This window comes from Chelmon rostratus, chromosome 18, assembly GCF_017976325.1.
Source record: "Chelmon rostratus isolate fCheRos1 chromosome 18, fCheRos1.pri, whole genome shotgun sequence".
NCBI classification, from domain to species: Eukaryota; Metazoa; Chordata; class Actinopteri; order Chaetodontiformes; family Chaetodontidae; genus Chelmon; species Chelmon rostratus.
In genome coordinates this window covers 7,626,444-7,649,646 of record NC_055675.1, presented here as the reverse complement: position 1 = coordinate 7,649,646, position 23,203 = coordinate 7,626,444, and the positions used below count along the sequence as shown (strand labels likewise).

General features: G+C 41.7%; 1 protein-coding gene across 1 annotated transcript; it reads left to right on the top strand.

Moving 5' to 3' along the window:
- The first annotated feature begins 262 nt into the window (after positions 1-262).
- mmut (methylmalonyl CoA mutase) lies at positions 263-18,841 on the top strand. The gene is made up of 13 exons (XM_041958758.1): positions 263-359; positions 1,612-2,044; positions 3,223-3,590; positions 3,877-4,034; positions 8,794-8,965; positions 9,062-9,310; positions 9,895-10,006; positions 11,195-11,310; positions 12,114-12,229; positions 12,764-12,895; positions 12,997-13,144; positions 17,037-17,204; positions 17,873-18,841. Exons 2-13 carry the CDS (start codon positions 1,648-1,650, stop codon positions 17,999-18,001), a joined length of 2,265 nt encoding a protein of 754 aa, XP_041814692.1. The 5' UTR covers positions 263-359; positions 1,612-1,647; the 3' UTR covers positions 18,002-18,841.
- Positions 18,842-23,203: the final 4,362 nt, after the last annotated feature.

Genomic DNA, 23,203 nt, shown 5'->3' with positions numbered 1-23,203 from the left:
AAGGCAAATTCTATAAACATGTAGGCCAGCGGACTAAACTTAAGAATGAGTCAATAAAAATTGAAGTATATGTAGTGACTAACTGTTTATCTGACAAATTAAATAGAATAAATCATCTTAGGTAAACGTATTAAATAACGCGTAATAGAAAGTAATAACTGGAATGTGTTCTCAGTAGCTGACGTTACTTATCTCCACGAAATTCAACAATCTTGAACTTAGTATTTACTTCCGGTGTCCACGGTCAAAGTTTATCCATTGACGGACGCATGCGATTGGCTTACTGAATGTTGTGAAACTTCATTGGACGGACAAACACACGCCTTTGGTGAATCTGATAGAGCACAACAGACGACAAGGTCAGAAACTTATCTTAAAATATGTGAAAATATGCGCGGTAAAATATAGTTACATGCACACAAAATGCCAAATGTTAGCGGACATGCATTTGCTTCCTTGCTAATAGTTCAAGCTAGGTTATGTAGCTAACATTCACGGTTGCTAAAGTGCTCAGCAGCGCAATTGTGTCTAGCTTACTTAACATAAACATTATGTCAACATTAGTCTGCACGTGTTGCCTATTCATTATTCATTAGAAACGTTTCCATAGTCGTCCACAGGGTTTTAATGATCGTATGCTTTAAAGACTTAGAAAAGATGACATCTGGCTAGGTCAGCTAGCCCACAATGCTAAAGTAGCTAACGTTAACGTCAACTAGTACAACAATGTCATCTGTTACGTTAAAATATCACAACCTAGGTGCTGGTTACGTAAGGTTAAACATGTCCAATACTGTACTAATTATTTTCAATTCAATCCAACTTTATTTCAGACTCCTAGCTCAATGTCAGTATCAAAATAATAAGAAGTATAGTTCGAGGACATCAACACAGATATAGCTGATCATTGCAGCTCACACGTCCACGGTGATCAAAACAAACATCTGTTACAGTGTTTTCAAAAATAATATGAGTTTGTGTAGACTCAGTTTAGGCCATTGCAATTACATTATTTTAATCAGTTAATTGACCCATGCATTTGTACTTAAAATTCCTTTAGCATCTGCACACACATGAAATCTGCATGTCAGCGTATGTGCTTGTGCATACAGTTTGCCACACTGGTGCTGCACATTGTCGTCATCACATGGATCATTACTGATGATGTGAACCCAAACATCTCACTTTGTTCACGGCTCGGGCTGCCATGAAGAATGAAGGAAGGTTTAGTTTCTGATCCTCCTTGATTTTAGCAATCACTCTTTTAAGAGTTAAGCTTAATGTCATATTGAAAGGCCTGCAACTAATGATTATTCTAATCATTGATTAGTCTGTTGATTATTTTCTCGATTAATCGATAAATTCTTTGGTCTGTAAAACAGTGAAAAACATCGATCAGTGGTTCCCAGAGCCCAAGATGATGTCCGCAAATGTCTCATTTTGTCCACAACCAAATTCATTTTACTTCTGTAAAGGAGTGAAGAAACCAGAAAATATTCACATTTAAGATGCTGGAATCAAAGAATTTAGACAGTCACTCACTCATTCCTGACTATACTGACATGCAACCATCATACGTATTTTCCCCACTTCTCATGTGTTCCACATCAGGTGATCCATGTGCGTCTGACTGGGGGAACAGTAAGCATGCTGACTGCACAGAGGGCATGTGCAGCGATGGCTGTCCGGCACCTGGTTAGAGCCTCCGTCTCCTCAGCACACACACACCGCTCTCTGCTCCACACTTCCGTACCGTGTCGGGACCAGGTTGAGCTGCTCCCTGAGTGGGCCACTCTGGCTAAGAAGCAGCTGAAGGGGAAGAACCCGGAAGATCTGATCTGGCGCACACCTGAGGGAATCAACATCAAGCCTGTGTACACCCAAGCAGACTCCGCTGGCAGAGCAGATGAATTGCCAGGAGTGTTTCCGTACACCAGGGGGCCCTATCCCACCATGTACACATACAGACCTTGGACTATCAGGCAGTATGCTGGCTTTAGCACCGTGGAGGAGAGCAACAAGTTCTATAAAGACAACATTAAAGGTATTGTTTCATTATCACTTTGTTTTTTTATATTTTTGTGGTCAGCTTTTTTAATTTTATTTGATAGTGAAAGGTGAAGAAGCAGACAGAAAAGAAGAAAGAGAGAGGAGAAAGCAGTGTGACATGCAACACAGCGTGGCTAAAATTGAACCGTTAACAGTAACGACCATGGTGTAACCATTCAGCTAACGAGGCGCCACTTTGCCACCACTTCAGATCTGTTGTGCATTAACATTTCCTTATCCTGTAATGGCAGGCTTTGTGTTTTGTTAAACAAATAAGTTTGAACATCATGTTCCCATAACACATCTGAACCCTTCACGTAAAATCACTGGTCTTTGGCGCTACATGTCCCTTGGACCTGGCAGTTTAGTTTCAGTAGATGACTCTATTAGTGCAAATTTGAGATTCAGCCATTCAGCCAATCTCCCTCTGAAATGCATAATTATACTAGAGACTACTCTTTGAAATACTTGAAAAATTAGAAAACTATATTAAAGAAGAGGAAAGACTAGAATTATTATGGCATTGTCAGGTCAAATATGCATTAGATGGATAGATAGACAGACAGACAGACAGATAGATAGATACTTCATTCATCTCCAAAGACAAATTTCCAATTATGCTGATTTTGTACAGATGAGCAGAAACTGCATGAGAAGTTTTAACCTTTCAGCTCACTAAAGCTTACAAGTGCCAACCACAAATACTTATTTAAACCTCATTTAATCTTAATGAGAATGCCCTTTGTTCATCCCCTCATAGTCAGATTCAAATACCATTTTCTTTTGAGAAGTGTGCAGCAATTTAGGCATCTGGTGCAAGGCTACTTTCCAAGGAGTAATGTATGTAATGTATCATATGTTGGCCTCCTCCATTGATCAGCAAGGTGAAGAAACAACTTTTGCTGTTAAACTTCTTTAGACAGTAAAAGCCAAAATGAATGCCAATACATCTGTGATAGGCCGATATCCGATGTACTGGTCAGCTTATACTAAGTTCACCATTCAGTCGTGCCTCAGGGGCCACAAGCCAGCATAACTGAGAACATAGACAGATTCAATAGATGCCATATGGTTGTTTTTTTGTAAGTCTCTGTGCTCCAATCTATGACTCCCATCCACTTTTTATGTCCTCATCTTCTCACAGCCTCTAATCCACTCTCTCTTTCATGTCAGCTGGACAGCAAGGTCTCTCTGTGGCTTTTGACCTCCCGACGCACCGCGGTTATGACTCCGACAACCCCCGAGTCCACAGCGACGTCGGCATGGCCGGAGTTGCTATAGACACAGTCGAAGACATGAAGATGCTCTTCGATGGGATCCCACTGGAGAAGATGTCTGTTTCGATGACAATGAACGGAGCCGTTATCCCCGTGCTGGCCATGTTTATTGTGACCGGAGAGGAGCAGGGCGTGCCTAAAGCCAAACTAACTGGCACGATTCAGAACGATATTTTGAAGGAGTTTATGGTCCGCAACACGTATATTTTCCCCCCGGAACCTTCCATGCACGCCATTGCAGACATCTTCGCTTATACCTCCAAGGTACGTATTACTTCAATACTACTTAAACGCAGAGTGTGTAAATTCTGCTGCTAGTGCTAGTGGTAACAATGAAAACAAAAGTAGCCATGAAGTAGCATGGGATCATGAACACAACAAAATTTATGGTATAGGGTCTCGTTACTTTTAGACATTTTCATGCAGAACTGTTACATGTTGTGTGTTTAAGTAACCTGCTTGGTGTAGTGCTTCCTTTATGTTGTGCTGTTAATGTATTACTCGTCATATTGGGAGTCTAACCAAGTTTTATGACTCTCCGTGTTCCCAGCACATGCCCAAGTTCAACTCCATATCCATCAGTGGCTACCATCTTCAGGAGGCTGGAGCTGATGCCATCCTGGAAGTAGCCTACACCATCGCTAACGGCCTGGAGTACTGCCGCACTGGTCTGAAAGCAGGCTTAACCATCGATGAATTCGCCCCAAGGTACGAATACGAAGATCTTACCGAGTGCTGAGGAGTTAATTATTTTGTTACCTGGAGATAACAAAGCCTATTTTCTCATGATAACTGGTTCATTTATTGCGAGTAAACAAAAGGCAGATATTTGGAGAAATGACTATGACTAATTATTGTAAGTGACAAGCTTACATACAGTCGTCAACTTTAAGCACATTGGTGTCTGTTTGAATGGTATGATAAAGTATGTATATAAGTTAGACTGAAGTACGGTGTGATGGGTCGATCAGGAGTTGATACTGCTTGATTCATCTTAAATCAGTGGCTACAGTTATCAAGGTGCCATCTATGCCTGCTGCCATGACACTCCTGATCTCCGATAAACATTATAAGTGATAAGAGGAAAGGACTTTATGTGTTCTCAAGATAACGGCTTGATCATCTCGTTATCTTGAGATAACAAAGCTCATTTTCGTGAGATAAAAGAAATAATTAACCTGTGATCTCAAGATAAAGGCCTTAAAACAATTATTGCAAGCATGGCTGTTCTTGGCTTCTGTACAAGATACTGGTTTTGATTCACTTATGTGTACCTCACTCTGAAGACCGGATAGTGTATTTTTCAATATTATTTACTTAGAAATTCCCCAAATCACAAAGGCCTGTGATATTACTGCCAATAATCATGAAAGTAGTAGCACCTTAGCTGGAACATTTAATGTAGGTCATTCGATACTGTAATGGTTTCATTTTTAAGGTCTGTAGTTTGACCACGTACAACATGTTTAGTTCACACTTTGTTCTATTTATCACATCTCATAACACAGTTACAATATCCCATATGTGTGTCACACATCCCATAGTGTCTCATGCAGCCCCTCTCAAGGTAAGACACTGTGTAAAACATAAATAAAACAGAATGGGATAATTTGACAATTTTTGACATATACTCAATTTAAAAACTCTCTTCTCTGTATATATTCAGTTCTTTGCAACCATGGCTCTGCAAAAGCAGCTGCTGAAGACACCGTGTAGCAGCCAGGCTGGGTAAAGCAAATTGCAACAAACAAAATTCTACAAATCCGGCCAAAGCTCCAGAGATGAAAGATGTCAACCATGACGCCTGCATCGAACGTGTGACTTAGCTCTTAGCACCACCAGTGTCAGTACACGCTGTCATTGGTCAAATGTGACAGTGACTACACTCACTTTACGCTCAATTTGTTTTATTCCGTTTTTTTTCTGCTCCACATAGACTAGAAAAGTCGTGATTGATGAGTGACTTACTCACCCAAGTGATGACACGTTGGTCTCTGTCACTCAAAGACCCAGTTCAGCATTTGTAAATATCCTGGTAATGACTCCCGAACACTAAACCATAGCCTCGCTTGTGTCATCCATGATGATCTTGGTCTTGGTTGCTTGTTTGACTAATGCATACTATGTAACTGGTAAACAAATAACTTCCCCCTTATTTGAACCAGCAGATGGGACTCACAGACTGAACAATAACAATCTTCATCCATCCATTATCTATACACCACTGAATCCTTTGCAGGGTCACGGGGGGGGGCTGGAGCCTATCTTGGGCGAAAGCAGGGGTCACCAGCGACCAGCGACCTGGGCTGGTCGCCAGCCTACCACAGGGCTACACATATAGACAAACACTCATTCACTCATTCACATTTTAGAATTATCAATTAACCTCAGCATGCCACGCTGCACAGGGAGAACATGCAAACTCCACACAGAAAGGTCCCAGGCGGGATTGAACTGGGGATCTTCTAGCTGTGAGGCAACGCTGCTAACCACCCAGCCACCATGCAGCCCTATCAAACTTCCTATAGTAATTTATACAAATGAGCACAGCTGTCATATAGATGTATTGTGATATAAAGTATAAAAGGAAAAAGAGGATAAAGTTGGCTAAAGGCACCACATAAAGGATCTGCACTGCAAAAACAGGAAAAAAAAGGCAATGAAAAGGGGGAAATATCAATAAATAAACAAAATTATCTGCCAACAGAAGAGGAAAATTTCACTTACCCAGATGTTTAAAACAAGTAAAAATATGTTGCCTCAAAGAAGCCACAGTTGTAGCACAGCCAGACTAAAAGCAAGTACATTTGTCTGGATACAAAGAAATTCTGACTTCGACAAAGCAGTTTTGTCCAAACAGCTTTGTAATTCTGGAAATCCAAGTTTCAAGCATGAAGGAACTCAGAGCCAGTAATAGCATCTCAGTAAGAAGTTATAATGTCTTATTAAGATAATTAAGGCTAAGAATGCTTGAAACAAGTGAACCACTGTAACATAAAAACTTCTTATATCTATATATTATCTATGTGGCACATGTGTTGCCACGGTCAACATTTTCTTTCAATTACTACTTGTTTCTCTCTTTTGCTGTTATCCAAAATCCATATTTATGTGGAAGAACAGTCTCTTTGACCCAGAGCCCCCAGTCGCGCCGTAGAAATTCATTTTCCCGTCCACTTTAAACAAAATGATCTCATCTTTCCAGTCAATAACACGAACGCACCACGTCACCAACCCTTCCCTGTGTCCAGTTCTTATTCCTTACGTCGCACTTCCATTACCTCCCACAGCTATTCTTTCACTGCCTTTCAATTACTCAGATAACGCGTGTGCGCAATCTGCTGCGACATCCTGAGGGCCCGGTCCTGCTTGACCCCTCCGCACAAAATGACTTCAGAGACAGGCCGCGCAAACACCCACTCTGAATCGATGTCGAGATGTCACTCAATTGTGTGAAATGGGGGGGTTTTCACTGTAAGATATTATCACCCTCCAGCTTATGTTTCTAAATCTCCTTGGCTCACAATCAGTACTTACCTTTGGGTTTGCACAAACACTGGAGCAGCTGATAACGCTATTCTGATGCCATCTTCCAGCGTAGCATCTTTGTATTTTTAGCAGTTATTTTGTCTCAGAAATGCATAGCAAAAATGTTTTGATAAGGATCACTTAATTTGTTTCTTAAAGAATTGAGACCACGATGCACGCTGAGCAGGACAAGCAGAAATGTGTCTCTGGTTGTCAGTCTGCAGTGCTGTGAAACAGTATTTGCCCCCTTCCTGATTTCTTACTGATTTATATTTGTCACACTTAAGTGTTTCAGGTCATCAAACAAGTTTTAACATTAGACAAAGACAACCAGAGTAAATACAAAATGCGGTTTTTAAATTATGATTTTTTTTTATCAAGGGAAAAAAGCTATCCAAACCTACCCGACCCTATGTGAAGAAGTAATTACCCCCTAAACCTAATAACTGATTGCGTCACGCTTGTCAGCAACAACTGCAATCAAGCGTTTGTGATGCCTGCCAATGAGTCTTTTGCATCGCTGTGGAGGGATTTTGGCCCTCGCTTCTTTACAGAATTGTTTTAATTCAGCCACATTGGAGGGTTTTCGAGCATGAACGGCCTGTTTAAGGTCATACCACAGCATCTCAATTGGCATCACAATTTTATAAGCCATTCAGAGGTGGACTTCCTGGTGTGTTTCGGATCGTTGTCCTGCTGCATAACCCAAGTGTGCTTGAGCTTAAGTTGAATTGACGGCTGGACATTCTCCTTCAGGATTTTCTGGTAGAGCAGAGTTCAAGGTTCCATCAGTTATGGCAAGTCGTCCAGGTCCTGAAGCTGAAAGCAGCCCCAGACCATCACACCACCACCATGTTTGACTGTTGGTATGATGTTCTGTTTATGAATTGCTGTGTTAGTTTTACGCCAGGACTCGTCAGACCACAGAATATTTTCCCAAAAGTCTTGGGGATCATCAGATTGTTTTTTGGCAACGTGAGACGAGCCTTTGTGTTCTTTTTGGTCAGCAGTGGTTTTTGCCTTGGATTCTGCCATGGATGCCATTTTTTCCTGGTCTCTTTCTTATAGTTAAATCAAGAACACTGACTTTAACTGAGGCAAGCGAGGCCTGCAGTTCTTTAGATGTTGTTCTGGGTTCTTTTGTGACCTCCTGGATGAGTCGTCGATGTGCTCTTGGAGTAATTTTGGTAGGCCGGACACTCCTGGGAAGGCTGCTCCAATTTTTCTTGGCTTAGTAGCCCTTTCCAGACTGATAGATGTCAATGACTTTGTTTCTCATCTGTTCTTGAATTTCTTTCGATCGCGGCATGATGTGTTGCTTTTTCAGATCTTTTACCCTACTTTGTCAGACAAGTTCTATTTAATTAATTTCTTGATTCAAAGGGTCTGGGTGTGGCTTGGGAAATTGGACTCAGCTTTCCAACAATGTGGTTAATCACAGCTGATTCATGATTTAACAAGGTCAGTTTTTCATACAGGACCAGTTAGGTTTGGAAAGCTTTTTTCCCCTAATAAATGAAGTCATCATTTAAAAACTGAATTTTGCATTTTTTTTACTCTGATCTTTGTCTAATATTAACATTTGTTTGATGATTTGAAAGATTTAAGTGTGACAAATATGCAAAAAAAAAGAGAAATCAGGAAGGGGGCAAGTACTTTTTCGTTTATCGATCTAGCTCTAGTCAGTTGGACCTTTTAGACGGTCTGCCTGTGGTCTGCCTTCCTGTCGCAGCCCATATTAGTCTTCATGGTCTGCTGTGGGATGTGGTCATTGAACACCCAGCTGTGAACACTGGACTGCAGTCCGTTTGGATGCTGATGGATGGAAAGAGCAGAGAGGTTGCTGTACCCTCTGATGTACCTGCATTTCCTCAATTTTCTGTCAGTTTTACTCACTCATTTCTCTCTTTTTTTCGGCATTTCTCGTGTGTGCTGTCAGGTTGTCATTCTTCTGGGGTATCGGGATGAACTTCTACATGGAAATTGCCAAGCTGAGGGCAGCCAGGAGATTATGGGCCACGCTCATTAAAGAGAACTTCCAGCCTAAGAATGCCAAGTCCCTCCTCCTCCGCACACACTGCCAGACTTCAGGCTGGTCTCTCACAGAACAGGTAAATAATGGTGTTTGAAAGTCCTGAAAGAGAAGAGAAAGAAATGTTAAAGTACCGATGAATGAGTAATAATCAGAACCCCCCCGCCCTTCTTAGGATCCGTACAACAATGTGATCCGTACAGTGATCGAGGCCATGGCAGCAGTGTTCGGGGGGACCCAGTCGCTCCACACCAACTCGTTCGACGAAGCTCTGGGCTTGCCCACCGTGAAGAGCGCTCGCATCGCCAGGAACACCCAGATCATCATTCAGGAAGAGTCGGGCATCCCCAAAGTGGCCGATCCCTGGGGGGGCTCGCACATGATGGAGGCCCTCACGGACGACGTCTATAACACAGCTTTGAAGGTTTGCCTCGGGGACGGATGGGCAACAGCATGACTTCCAAAGTAATCAGAGTAGTGTTTTAAACAGGGCTGTGACGAATTTAGCTTTGATTTACATTTGAAGCTTCTATTGAAGTTTTCAATTGAACACCCTAAAAAAAATCCTTAATTTAAATATAGCGAAGCATTGAATTAAGTGAGTTGCTCCTTTTTTCTTAAAAGAACTCTCTTTCATTAATATAAATTGTCAGTTTAGAGCTGGGATACAGCCGGTCTCGCTCAGTGTCCTGATTGATTGATTACACCTCACGAGTAATAGATAACAATCAACACTGAAGGCTGCTGTGCCACAGAACACATGCACAGACTGGCGCCGCTCCGATGAGGTAGCGGTGCTGTGTTTCGAAGGTAAAACACCACAATCTTATGATCGATCGAACATTGATTTGGAATTCGATTGTGAATTTTATGCCTAAATCTCAACCATGATATACAGCTAAACAGTGCAGTTAATATGACTTTTGTGAGGTAAATGTCATTATGCACTAAGTGAAATGTAGAAATAATACAGTCGCCTTTTCCCGACCTGTGTTCCCTTTTCCATAGTTCATTAAAGACATTGAAGAGATGGGAGGCATGGCCAGAGCCGTGGCAGAGGGCATTCCCAAACTTCGGATTGAGGAATGTGCAGCTCGCAGACAGGCCCGCATCGACTCAGGTGCTGTTTAAATATATCATCCGCCCACTGCCTTAAGGCTTCTCACTCTTTCAGCTTTTTATCTTCCTCATCTGCCTCAAGCACTTAATGCTCTCTACCTCTTCACTCACCAGAACAAAGCTGGAATGCAACGTGTTTTTGTCAGTTTTGACATCGAGTCAAGTGTGCAACTCCTGTCTGAAATGATCATATCGCCAAATTTTGCATGAAGTATTTGATTCATTGTCCTGACCTGAAACAGGTTTAGCTGTATTGGATTACTTTATCCTTATCCTTTTTTTAGAGCAGCTTTACAGCCTGAGATTCCTGCTTCAGTTGACATTATGTTTGAGATTTTCACCATCAGTGGTCTTAGTTAGCCTTTAAATGAGCCAAATAAAATTGCTTTCTAAATTAAATTGAAAAAGCTTCACTTGTGTCCAGTGTCTAGTTTAACTGTTAAAGTGCTGATCCAGTCACCTGCCAAGTGAACTTTACTTACGCCCGTTGAAAGTGCCCTGAACCCAAACATGGCGAGCCTTGCTTGACCCCAGTGATGTCAGAAAATCTGCAGACAGGCATGGCAGGGCTTGCAGCCGACAGGAGATCACACCACAGCTTGACTCAAGCGGACAGTGTGTAGTTTGTTTGTTAGAGGAGCGAGGATGTGTGTCAGCTTGGGGAAGTGAGCCAGGGCGCTATCAGGGAGCTTAATTGAGGCTCCTTTGTGTTTCTTTGGAATTTACTTGTATCTCCATCCAATAATGCCTGAAATGACTGTGACGGAGCAGTGCAGCCCCCTCACACACTGTGTGGCTTTGCTCTGTAATCCCCAGATGCCTGCTCTCATTGATATTCATTGGCTTTCTGATTCACCTTAGCAACACACATCTTTGCTGCTAACATTTCATCTCCACTTCAGATGGGCCTCGATTCTGACCACGTCAGGCTCACAGTTTTATGGGTTCAGTAAATATGGAGAATAAGCCTCTGTCTGTTTGTAGGTTGTATTTGTTTAACACCACAAGGCAGTATGTGAAAAAATTAGTTAATTTAAATATGAAACGTCCTCTCACGTTTGCTGTCTTTTCTACAGATCCCAGCAGGGAACATAACAGTGCCTTCCTCTTCCTCCCTGAAGCATGGTACACCACTGTGTTGAATCTCTCTCCTCCTTATTCAAGTGCCTTTATCCTTTTTCTCTTTCAGGGTCAGAGGTCATCGTCGGAGTGAACAAGTACCGTCTGGAAAAAGAGGAGACCGTGGAGGTGCTGGCGATAGATAACACTGTTGTCCGTGAGAAACAGATTGAAAAACTGAAAAAGGTCAGTGTTCCTTTGAGATCGACTGCTTCTTCACTGTAAACTGAGTATCATTGTGTTTTGAAAAGCAAGACATTTAAAGACGTCACCTTGAACTTTTGGAAGCGTATATTTTCACAATGTGTGACAAAAATATACAAAGCGATTTAACTCTTCTTATATCTATTGATGAACACAGTGCTTAAGCTGTTCATACAGGGAATGCAGACAATATGGCTCATCTTCCAAGGCTGAATCTTTGTCACAAACATGCCGTGTTTGTCTCATGTCCTGCGGATTATGCAGGGGACGTCAGTTAAACTCGGTTCAGTGCTCAGACCTGATGATGGACTGGACAGATACACAATGTTACTGCTGCAGGTGCTTATGGGTCATTGAAATATAGGCCACTTTCTCTCGGATCAAAGTCTGGAACAATTTTTACTCCAATTTGATTCTGTTTTTTCTTAACTTGTTATAGATGCAACTTAAAAGAGTCCAAAAAGTTCTGTCATTATACTTTTTTCCCAGCAGTGCAAAGTAGACAAAAACTGACATCAGGACTAAACACAGGTGCAACTAATAACCTTAATTAGTAATGGCTGCATTCCATTCAGGTGTGTCAGTTCCAGGGCCACGCTAGTGTGCATGCTCGCTCACTAAAATGGAACAGATGTGACGTTAATGTTATTTTTGCTTTTCCTGCTATGACAAGTCAGAATATCTGCTCCAAGAAATGTCTAGAAGCTGTTTGAATGTTTTTGTTCTCTGTGTTGCGAAGCTCTGAGGCAGATAAAAAGACGAAATGCAATGTTTCTCTGCTGTAGGTAAGGCAGAGTCGTGACCCCGAGGCAGCGAAGAAGTGCCTGGCAGCCATCGAGGAGTGTGCCCAGACCAGGGAGGGCAACCTCTTAGCCCTGGCTGTGGAGGCAGCACGAGCCAGGTGAAAACTCCAGCAGTGAGATTGTAATGGCCACTCGTACGTCTTTTAGCTTCAAATGCTACATGGGGGACTGCTAATAATCTATAGACCTTTAATTCATCTCAATATTTGATGATTCTTACTGTCATATAAGTACAAATAACTTCAGTAAGTTACACTAAAGTTACTTTATCACTGCTGTTTTATTACTGTCACTTCAATAGCTACAGGCAAAAGTTTTGTCACACATTCTTATTCAGTGGTTTTTCTTTATTTTTATTATTTTCTACATTGTAGAGAATGCTGAAGACAGCAAAAATATGAAATAACACATATAAAATATATGGTAAACAAAAAAAGCAGAGGTGTCTGTTGCTGTTCCCTTCCTGGATCGGTCCTTGGATGCACTGAAATGTTCTCTTTAGTGAGTTGAGTTGTGTTTGCTATAACAGAATGAATAACTGGATTCCCTCACATATTTCCATCATTATTTATCACTGGAAAGTGAAAACAGGCTGAGGAAGATGCCGTCTGCTTTGTTGTATTTTGTTTTAGATGTTCGGTTGGTGAAATAACTGATGCCATGAAGAAAGTGTTTGGTGAGCACAAGGCCAGCACCAGGATGGTGAGCGGTGCTTACCGCAGTGAGTTCGGGGAGCACGAAGAGATCGCCTTGGCCCACAACAGGTAGAAAAAAGCCCAATGAGCGTCTTTATACTCACCATGCACAGACTGGTTACCTGACTGGTTGTTCTCCTTCTAATTTTCTTCTTTTTTTTAAATCTCAGAGTTGCAGATTTTAAGAGCCAGGAGGGCAGGAACCCTCGACTGCTCGTGGCAAAGATGGGGCAGGATGGTCACGACAGAGGTGCCAAAGTCATCGCCACAGGGTTTGCTGACCTGGGCTTTGATGTGGACATCGGACCACTGTTTCAGGTTAGGTCTTGGGGTTAGGGTTAGGGGGCCTACACCACCTCAGCCCATTCAACGATAACATGAAAGGCACAGGGTTCATGGCAGAAGTAGTGACTCTACCCAGAAGATGCCGTTTAAGCAAGACATATTTCCATGAACTGCTTGTCAAAAAATACATTTAAGCAGTTAATAACAGAAATACAGTTTGTATAAAAGGTAAGGTATAGATATGTGACTCTGTTTCAGTTTTGGTTTATTGTGACTTACCTTCAACCCCCATTGCTTTAAGATAATTAAAGATTCAGTCATATTTTTCATTATAAGACTGAAACGACAAATTCTTGCACTTCTCACAGAGTTCTTGTAGTTGTAGTTCTTTCTACAAACACCTTTTGTATTTTAAACATACACGTTGGCAAACCCTCAGATGCTCAAAAGGCTCTTAATTGAAGCCAGGTGCACTGGTATCTATGGTGTGGTTTATAAACTGCACATATGTTAACTTTTGCAGGCTGATAATACATGTCTGACCACTTACTTACATTATATGTAGGTGTTTTCCAATTGAATTAACGCTCTTGAAAAAGTCAACACTGCGACATTTGTGCATATCCAAAAGCCTGTTGTTGATGTCTGAGCTTTTCATAATGTCTAAACATAGTTGTGTTTCTCCTTATGACCAGAAATGTGGCCTTGTCTTTTGTGCATGCATCACACAGAGCCGGCCACAAGAGGCTGTGTGTTGCATTATGGTCTAACTGCAAAAAAAACCTCAAATGAGACGCACATTCTGAATAAAACCGAAATAATATTGACATATCATGTCCACATGTCTTCACTGGAAAATGCTTCATTCACAATAAGGCTTAATTTGGAATATTCAAACAGAATATGCTGTTGCCTGTGAATATTCTCATTCATTCAGGTCATTGTAAGCTTTAGGGCATTCAATCGTTCGCAACTGGACCTCGTCAGTTTGTCTTAGAAGACGTTTCGCCTCTCATCCGAGCAGGCTTCATCAGTTCGTACGCAACCAGACTAGATAGGACAGCTCTAGTCCAATGCAATGATGTTAGGTTCAAGTATTTATCCCCTGAGTGAGACCAACCCACAAAAACAAGAATGGTATCACTCTATTGTGAGGCAAACGATCCCCCCATTAAGGCGGGGTGGGGTGCAACCCTTTGGTGTCAACGACAGTCGTTAGCCTCGTTAGTGTCCCATTGTTGTCATTGGGAGGCTCCTTGAGCCATGTGTGAATGGCTTTGTTGTTTGTTTTCAGAGGCTAAATCTTTGAATCTCTTAGGGAGAGATGAAAGGACAGCATTGTATGTGGGAGATAGGTGGTGTCTAAGACCTCCCCCTCTGTTCAGAGATGGTTTTTCAACCTTGACATAGATAGCTTCTCTTACCCCTCTTTCAAACCATCTGTCTTCTCTGTCCAGAATATGCACATTTTTATCCTCAAAGGAGTATGCTTTCTCCTTGAGATGCAGGTAAACAGCTGAGTCCAGCCCTGAAGAGTTAGCCCTTCTGTGTTGTGCCATGCGTCTGCTCAGTGGCTGTTTGGTTTCCCCAATATACAAGTCTGTGCATTCCTCACTGCACTGGACTGCATACACCAGGTTGTTCTTCTGAGTGTGAGGTGTCCGGTCTTTAGGGTGCACCAGCCTTTGTCTGAGAGTGTTCCCGGGTTTGAAATGTACCGGGATGTTGTGTTTGTTGAAAATTCGCCTGAGTTTCTCTGATACACTAGACACATATGGAATGACGATGTTATGTCGTCTGTCCCTCTTTTCTTCCTCTGTCACCCTGTTCTTTCTGGAAGCAGCTGAACTTTTCACAAAAGACCAGCTGGGATAACCACAGGTTTTGAGGGCCCCTCTCAGGTGTTTGTGTTCCTTGTCCCTTGCCTGTTGGCTGGTTGGAACATTATCAGCTCTGTGTTGTAGAGTTCTGATAACACCTAGTTTGTGTTCCAGTGGGTGATGTGAGTCAAAAAGGAGGTATTGGTCTGTGTGAGTAGGTTTTCTGTAAACCCCAATATGGAGGCGCCTGTTCTCTCCAATGTGGACATCACAGTCCAAAAAAGGCAAACTCATGTCCTTGACATCCTCTCGAGTGAATTTGATGTTCTTGTCCACTGAGTTAATGTGCTCGGTGAAGGCTTGCACTTCTTGGCTTTGGATTTTTACCCAAGTGTCGTCCACATATCTGTACCAATGACTTGGTGTTGTTCCCTTGAAAGAGTTCAGAGCCGTTCTTTCCATGTTCTCCATGTAAAGATTAGCCACAATGGGGGATACTGGTGAGCCCATCGCACATCCATGTTTTTGCCTGTAAAACCTTCCCCTAAATTGAAAATAGGTGGTTTTTAGGCAGAGTTCCAGTAACTGGCATATTTGCTCTGGGGTAAGGTTAGTTCTGTTCTGCAAAGTGTTGTCTTGTAACAACTGCTGTCTCACTGTTTCCACAGCATCCTGAGTTGGAATGCATGTGAACAACGATGTGACATCGAAGGAAACCATTGTTTCGGATGGGTCTAGTTTCAAGTCCCGGACCTTATTTGCAAAGTCCATTGAGTTCTGGATGTGGTGTGGCGTTTTGCCAACCAGTGGTGCTAAGATGTTGGCCACAAACTTAGCAATGTTGTAAGTCACAGAGTTGATGCTGCTGACAATAGGTCTGAGAGGCGCTCCTTCTTTGTGTATTTTCGGGAGGCCATAGATGCCCGGGATGGACTCTTGTGGGTATAACCGGTGGTATTGCAAACGGTCAATGGCTCCATCTTTCTGCAAACTTTGCAGATATTCTATGATTGTGGGTGATGTGAGTCAAAAAGGAGGTATTGGTCAGTGATTGTTCTCTTGTACCCGCTGGTTGGGTCTCGTTTCAGGCATTCATATGTGTTACTGTCATTGAGTAGTGAAAGAATCTTGTCATGGTAATCGTTAGTGTTTAGAATTACCGTGCATCTCCCTTTGTCTGCTGGCAAGATTGTGATGTTTTCATCCTTGCTCAGTGATGTCACAGCTTTTCTTTCCTCATAGGTGAGGTTAGAAGGGGGAGGTTTAGCGTTGGAGAGAGCTGCCGACACTTTCAACCTGAGCTGAATATGCTGTTGACAAGACCCACATCAAATTCAGAATATTGTCATATTGTGTAAAATATAATCGTGCAAAATAATATTAGTGAGTTAACCTCTAGCAATATCGTAAAATACACCCACATAAACTCAATGCTGGATATTGTATGTATGGGTGGATCAGTGGGATGTGTGTTGTTCGGCATGCAGCTGTATTTTCTGTAGTACATAGTAAGAAGATACAAGATTCTCTAATAACCTGCATAATGAGGTGGTGTGCAGCACCCGTTGTCACACTCTGTTGCCGTCATTTCTCGACCTTTGATCATGTGGCCTGTTGTTAAGCATTGCCTCTGGTAGAGAGTACAAAATTAATGAAATTCCTCATGAAATAGCCCTCGCAATTATGTTTCAAGTCAGTCAGGTGGAGCTACATGTAGCTTTGGATAATGGACCCCAGGGACATGCCACTTCAAGAGGAATCGATAGTAGTGTTTTTGCAAATGAGGTTCGCAACTGAGCAGAAAATTGTGTGAAAATGCACTGTTGCTAAATCTCTAAGTCAGTGTCACTTGGGGATACTGGAAGATGATCAAATGTACTGAAGCTTGCACATAATTAATTACGTACCTGGTTTGTTTTGAATCTCCTTCAGAGGCCAAAGGTCTCTGTGACTACAATTTTACTTTACTTTTAAGCAAGCAGAATAGAACACTGTGGCTTATTGATGATTCGAGTTATGATTGTTTTAAAATACTTCATGGTCATAGTATTACACACTGCCTTATGCTGACAGTTTTTTTTCTTGTTGTGTGTTTTTTTGAACAGACTCCCCTCGAGGTTGCCCAGCAGGCGGTTGACGCAGACGTGCACTGTGTCGGGGTCAGCACGCTTGCCGCAGGACACAAGACCCTGGTCCCAGAGCTCATCAAGGAGCTACGGAAACTGAACAGGCCAGATATCCTGGTCATCTGTGGAGGGGTCATCCCACCACAGGTAACCTTTGACTTTCAGATACTGAAACTTGAGATAGAGGTTCATTCAGAAGCTGAGCCTCGTGATAGCGGTCTTATGGGTTTGATAGAAAATGACTAAGGCGGAAAACACCAGCTAAAATGCTCCCATGTTATTGTGCATAATATTTAGCAGTATCTGACCTTCTTTTACTGTATGTTGGTAGCGGTCCTTGTTGAGTTATTCTAACTGGGGAGGCAGCGGGTACTGAGCCATAGTTCTGTATGATCTGTTTGTCTACATCCCTAACAGCTCTCCCAGGCAAGCTAAGCCCGCATGCCTCCAGCATGACTGCTGGTGCCTTTGAACAATGAAAGCGCATCATGCAGTATTTCATGACAAGCACACAGATGCACATATAATGTCATCCTGCCGTTATGTGGACAAAGGACATGAGGATTCCCATATAATGACCATTACAGCACTGTTGCTTGCAGTGCTGTCTCATTTCTTGTCATCCTGGTCCTGTCAGTCTTAATGGATTTCTGCAAAACACATTTCATCCCTTCCCTGTCACACTTATTTCTAGTCGCATCAGGTATAGCATAAGTCACATAATCACATAGGGACTGTGCACATCACTCTTTCTCTAGCTGAATTTCTTATTAACTGCAGTTTATATAAACTGTTCCACGTCTGTGTGTATGCAGGACTATGAGTTCTTGTACCAGAGCGGCGTGTGCGCCATCTTCGGCCCAGGAACCAGGATCCCACAAGCTGCAGTGGAGGTTATTGACAACATTGAGAAGAGCCTGGAAAACATCCGTCAGGCCATGTGAAAAACAAACAACTGAAACTCAAAGAACTGTCTATTTTTGTTTTATCCACAACAGAGTCACAAGTGGGAGCCTGTCTGACTTGTTGCATAAGATTTAAAAAAGTGATTCTAAAGAAACTACAGCAGCCCCCAAAATAAAAAGAAATCCTGTCACACACCCTTACTTCACCATTTGAAGTAATTCATGCCTTTGTGTGAATTGCAGTGGTTACAGAGTTATTCATATCCTGTCAATATCCTAGAAGTTCCAGGATGTGGGTGGGAACCCTGACTCTTGGTCAACATTATAGAGTTTAATAAGAAATACTTTAGACAAAAATCTGACTATATTAAGACTTTTACCCACACTTAACAAACAATAAATCACACACTACATAGTAGAGATAGAAACTTTGGCTTGATTTCTTTTTGTCATCCAAGATAAAACAGCACTTTGCTTGGGGTGTAACACTTTTGTTGTGAAATTTGTGTGTAATATCAGTTACCTAGCAGGCTGTGGTTAGTGCCAGTGCTGTGCAGATGTACAGACATTCACGTTAAATGAATCCTCTTATGAACTATTACCCCTGCCTTTAATGTTCGTGATATTTCATCTTGAAAGTGTCCTTCTGTTGGCTTGATCACTTGCCTCTGCATAATTAAACCAACTCCTGCTCAAAGATAAAACCATGGAACAGTGATCGCAATTTGTGAAGCAGTCGGAAACAGTATTTTTCTACTTGTGATTCTGAATCAGGTTTAATGCTCTAAATAAAATCTGTGAATTTTGAAAATTGTGATCGTGTCTAAAGATAATCTGAACTGCAGCACCTGTTTGTGAGATGTTCAATCACTTTTGGAAATAAACGGGTTAAGTCAATCTTATTTAAAGTCTGGTTAGGTAGAGCTCAGCTTTTTTTTAAAATGAATGGTCATATCTCAAATTAACTGCTAAGACTTTCTGCAAATTGGGAGAATAATTTATTTTGACACCATTTCGACATTGACTGAATTGCAGTAATTGGCTTGATGGATTTGGAGCAGACTATGTACTGGATACTGGAGAATTTCTGTTTCCAGCTGGGCATTTCTTGCTTGAAATCAAACATTTGGGCGTACATAATTGTCAGAAGGACATGTATATTTATATATGTTACTTTCACAGACTCCATATTTATGCCAGAATATTAATTACTGCAGCTCTTCTGTGAGTTGTTCTTTTCAGCCAGGCAAGGGAGTATGTGGCTCTAAGGTGGCGATAGTATCGTTAATGATGCGGCCAAACCAGATGTAGAATTTTTTTATTTAGATGTTTCCTTGTCTTTGTCAAAACCTGATGCCTACGTTACCCACAATGCACCTCCACCATCAGCAGTTTGGCTGGAGCTTTGGGTGTGATGCTAGTAGTGGGTAATACAGCTTCTAGCGTTAAGAAAGGGATAAGGAGCTGGTGATCTACGTCTAGTAACTCCACACCAGATTGATCTCACTTTAAAACTTGTACTCTTCAGGCCCAACAGGTTTATCAGATTCTGCTCCTTCTGGAGCCACAAAAGCTTTAACACAACATTTTTTACATATACAGTCGTAGCCTGCTAATGTGATGCGCCAGATGGTTTGTTTAACAGAACTGTCTGCGAAGTCATACTTGGAAACTGTTTGGAAAAGGGCAGACACTTTGAAAAAATACTTAGTGGTTAATTGGATAAACCATCTGTCTATCGCAGACTAACTTAAACCAATCAGATCATGGAAACGTGATGCTGCAGTAGGAATTTTGTGGAAGCCATTCAGGAGAAATGCCTTCAGTGCTTCTTCAACACTCTCCAGTTCTGATGTAACTGATGCTGCAGCAGCATCGGCGCTAACCTCTTAATGGGCCGCCATTGCTGTTTTTTAACGTGCAGTCGTTTCTCTCGCTGTCCTCACAATTCAAACATGCCCGTAGCTGCCACTGATTGGTCTGAACCACAGTGGTTTGACCACAAATGCAGAACTTGAAGCCTGGCAAGATGGATGCTCAGCTTGTGTGAGCGGCCTCACAAGCTAAGCAGCCTACTTCCTAATGCCTACAAACATACCTCGATGTGTAAAATCTGTGGAGTTGCCCTGCAGTTTTTAGGACTTCTGCATTGGCTTAATTTTTCAGCTCCTGAAGTTGTATTGTTGCATTGAACTAGTGGGTGGGGCGACCTCTCCGCCTGCTGCAAAGCCCTCTCATGGCTATATTATAAGATGGAATGCATGTATCATTATGTAAATGATGAACAAGGCCTCTCAGAACGCCAAGGCAGATCCTGTGGGGATCGATTAGGGCAGAAAGATCCCATTCAGCTCTCATAAAGCCTACACCGCCTTCCTGTGATCCAGGTGTCCCCACTCCCACTGACGCTTTAGGTATGCAACAGGCATAGTGCTAAACCTCAACATAACATTTGTTTTACAGTTGATGCACAAAATGGCTCACAATGTTCCATCATCAGTTTCCAGATGTCGATGTGGCATGTTGACGGTTGTCCAAATCCCCTCATCACACATGAGAACCTCAGCATAGTTTTTTTTCACTTTATTCTACAGAGGATGTCAGCTGTATCTGAAGGGTCCATATGGTATGTATGCAAATGTCTACTCTGACATTTTAGATGCTTGTTAAATGGATTAACTCAGTGACTGACGCCGTCATCCTTTGCACCCCAGGCTCTGGCTCTCTTGAAAGTAAGATAGAAAAAAAAAAACAAAACGTAGACTTAAATTTCAGAATTCAAGAAACTGCCGGATTTACTGGGTATTTTAAAGGTGACCGCGTGCAGGTCTCACAGAAACACCCGTGCCTGACTGGAATTCAGGAGGAGAATCACTGCATCATTGCTACACACCGCCATTTCTTTTCATGATGGAGGCTGGAAATACGACTAAGTTATTTTTTAAATTTAGTTTATTTTACAGGGGCAATCCACAACACACCCGTTGAGCCAGAGTTAGCTATTGTGCATAGCTAATCTACATCTGTGGTCGCCAGGCAAGAAGATATTAAAAAACAATACAGGACAATACAGCCATACAATACAAACAATGAAAAACAATGCGATTAGCAAAATGAACAATACTTCACATATAAAACATACAAAATATACATTAATCTCCATGTTCGGAAACAGTTGGTTCTATGCAAAGGTTTCAGTCAGTGATCACATGACTGGTTTGTCCTGAACAGTGGTTTAAGTGTTGATACTTGTGCATTCTCTGATATCGGTGGGAATTGAGTTCCATTCATCTGCAGCTCTGACTGAAAATGCTGATTGTCAGAAAGCTGTTTTCAAAAGCTGTTTGCAAAATCATGAATGAATGAATTAATTCAGGTTTTTGCTCTGAAAATTATCTGGCACATATCTGCAAAACAAGAAAACTGTCAGTGGTAAATAAATTAAATAATGGCAGATCCTTGTTTTTTTTAAATAAAGAATGAATGGCTCTTAAGAAAGTATAATGGGTTTTAACGTGGGACCAGCTTGTAGCACGGGAAGAAAAGTGCAAGAAAATCACTGACTGCGTAAGAAGCCGCAGCAAGTTTGGAAGCAGTTTGTTGTCTTGTTTGTTGAATGGATGTAAATAAGCGTGTTGTCTGCGTAGATCTGGATGTGGACCTCTGGATAAATCATGATGTGTAAGCCAAATAAAATCGGTCCAAGGATCGGTCCCTGTGGAACTCAGTCAGTGGTACAGTCAGAAAAAGATGAGGGTGTTGAGGTATGACTCCATCCATTTTGATAAATTAGTTGAGAAATTCAACCTTGAAAATGTGGTTAAAAGAACATTATGGCTGTTTTTTTTTAAATCAGGGAAAACAGGACCAACAACACTTCCCCTAGCAAGACTGGATTTACTTTGTTAAAAAAGCAATTTGCTGTCTCCATGGAATTCAGTTTCCTGAATCCAAACTGCACGGGACACAGTGGGAGATGGCCATTTGTTAGATGGGCTATTAATTCATCAAAAAAAAAAAAAAAAAAAAAATAATCTTGCAGTTACTTTAGAAAATACTGGGAGAATACTGATAGGCCTGTAATTGGTTGCATTGGTTAGATTGGGTTTGATATAATGGGGTGATTCCAGTGGAATGTTGGATTACTTGGCTGAGGCCAAACTGACTTGTTATGTCCTTATGTCCTGCTAGACTTCTTTAGTTTCTTTGTGGTTTATGCAGTCTTTCATGTACATAAGCAGTCAACCACCCCTGCTCAGTTTTTGGCCTTTTCTAAAGACATTGTATGCCAGTACTTGGTGTGCAAGTACATCGCCTTCAAGCAAGAGGGTAGTGGTTATAGTAACATGTTTGCTTTGCCTCCACTGCAGTGTGTTTGTTTCCCAACAACAACACAGTGATCAGAATCAGAAACGTATGGAACTAGTGGAACTAACAGGAATCATTTGCCTTTGGCATCAGTTTTAAAACAAAAAGCTTGGGATTAGCAGCACCTACACCTGCAGGACCCCAACGCTGGTGTGCACCACCATCTCCCCCCCAATTCCTATGAACTCTGACAGTGATACTTTCATGGTGCATGTATTAATTTTCCACTAATTTATTGTATTCATTGTTTATTCTCAAACAAACCCAATGAAGGTTCGTAGCTCTACATTCACAAATTTAAAAAAATATTTCAACGCTGTCAAAAGTAGTTTAAAATAAAAACTGCCTATGACACAGCAAAATCACAAATAACAACTGGTACTACAGCTGCTACTATGTGTATATATATATATATATATATATATATATATATATATATATATATATATATATATACACACACACACACACACACACACTCACCGGCCACGTTATCAGGTACACCTTGCTAGTACCGGGTTGGACCCTCTTTTGCCTTCAGAACTGCCTTAATCCTTCGTGGCATAGATTCAACAAGATACTGGAAACATTCCTCAGAGAGTTTGGTCCATATTGACATGATGGCATCACGCAGCTGCTGCAAATTTGTCGGCTGCACATCCATGATGTGAATCTCCCGTTCCACCACATCCCAAAGGTGCTCTATTGGATTGATATCTGGTGACTGTGGAGGCCATTTGAGTACAGCAACAATACTCAGGTAGGCTGTGGCATTGAAATGATGCTCAATTGGTACTAAGGGGCCCAAAGTGTGCCAAGAAAATATCCCCACACCATTACACCACCACCAGCAGCCTGAACCGTTGATACAAG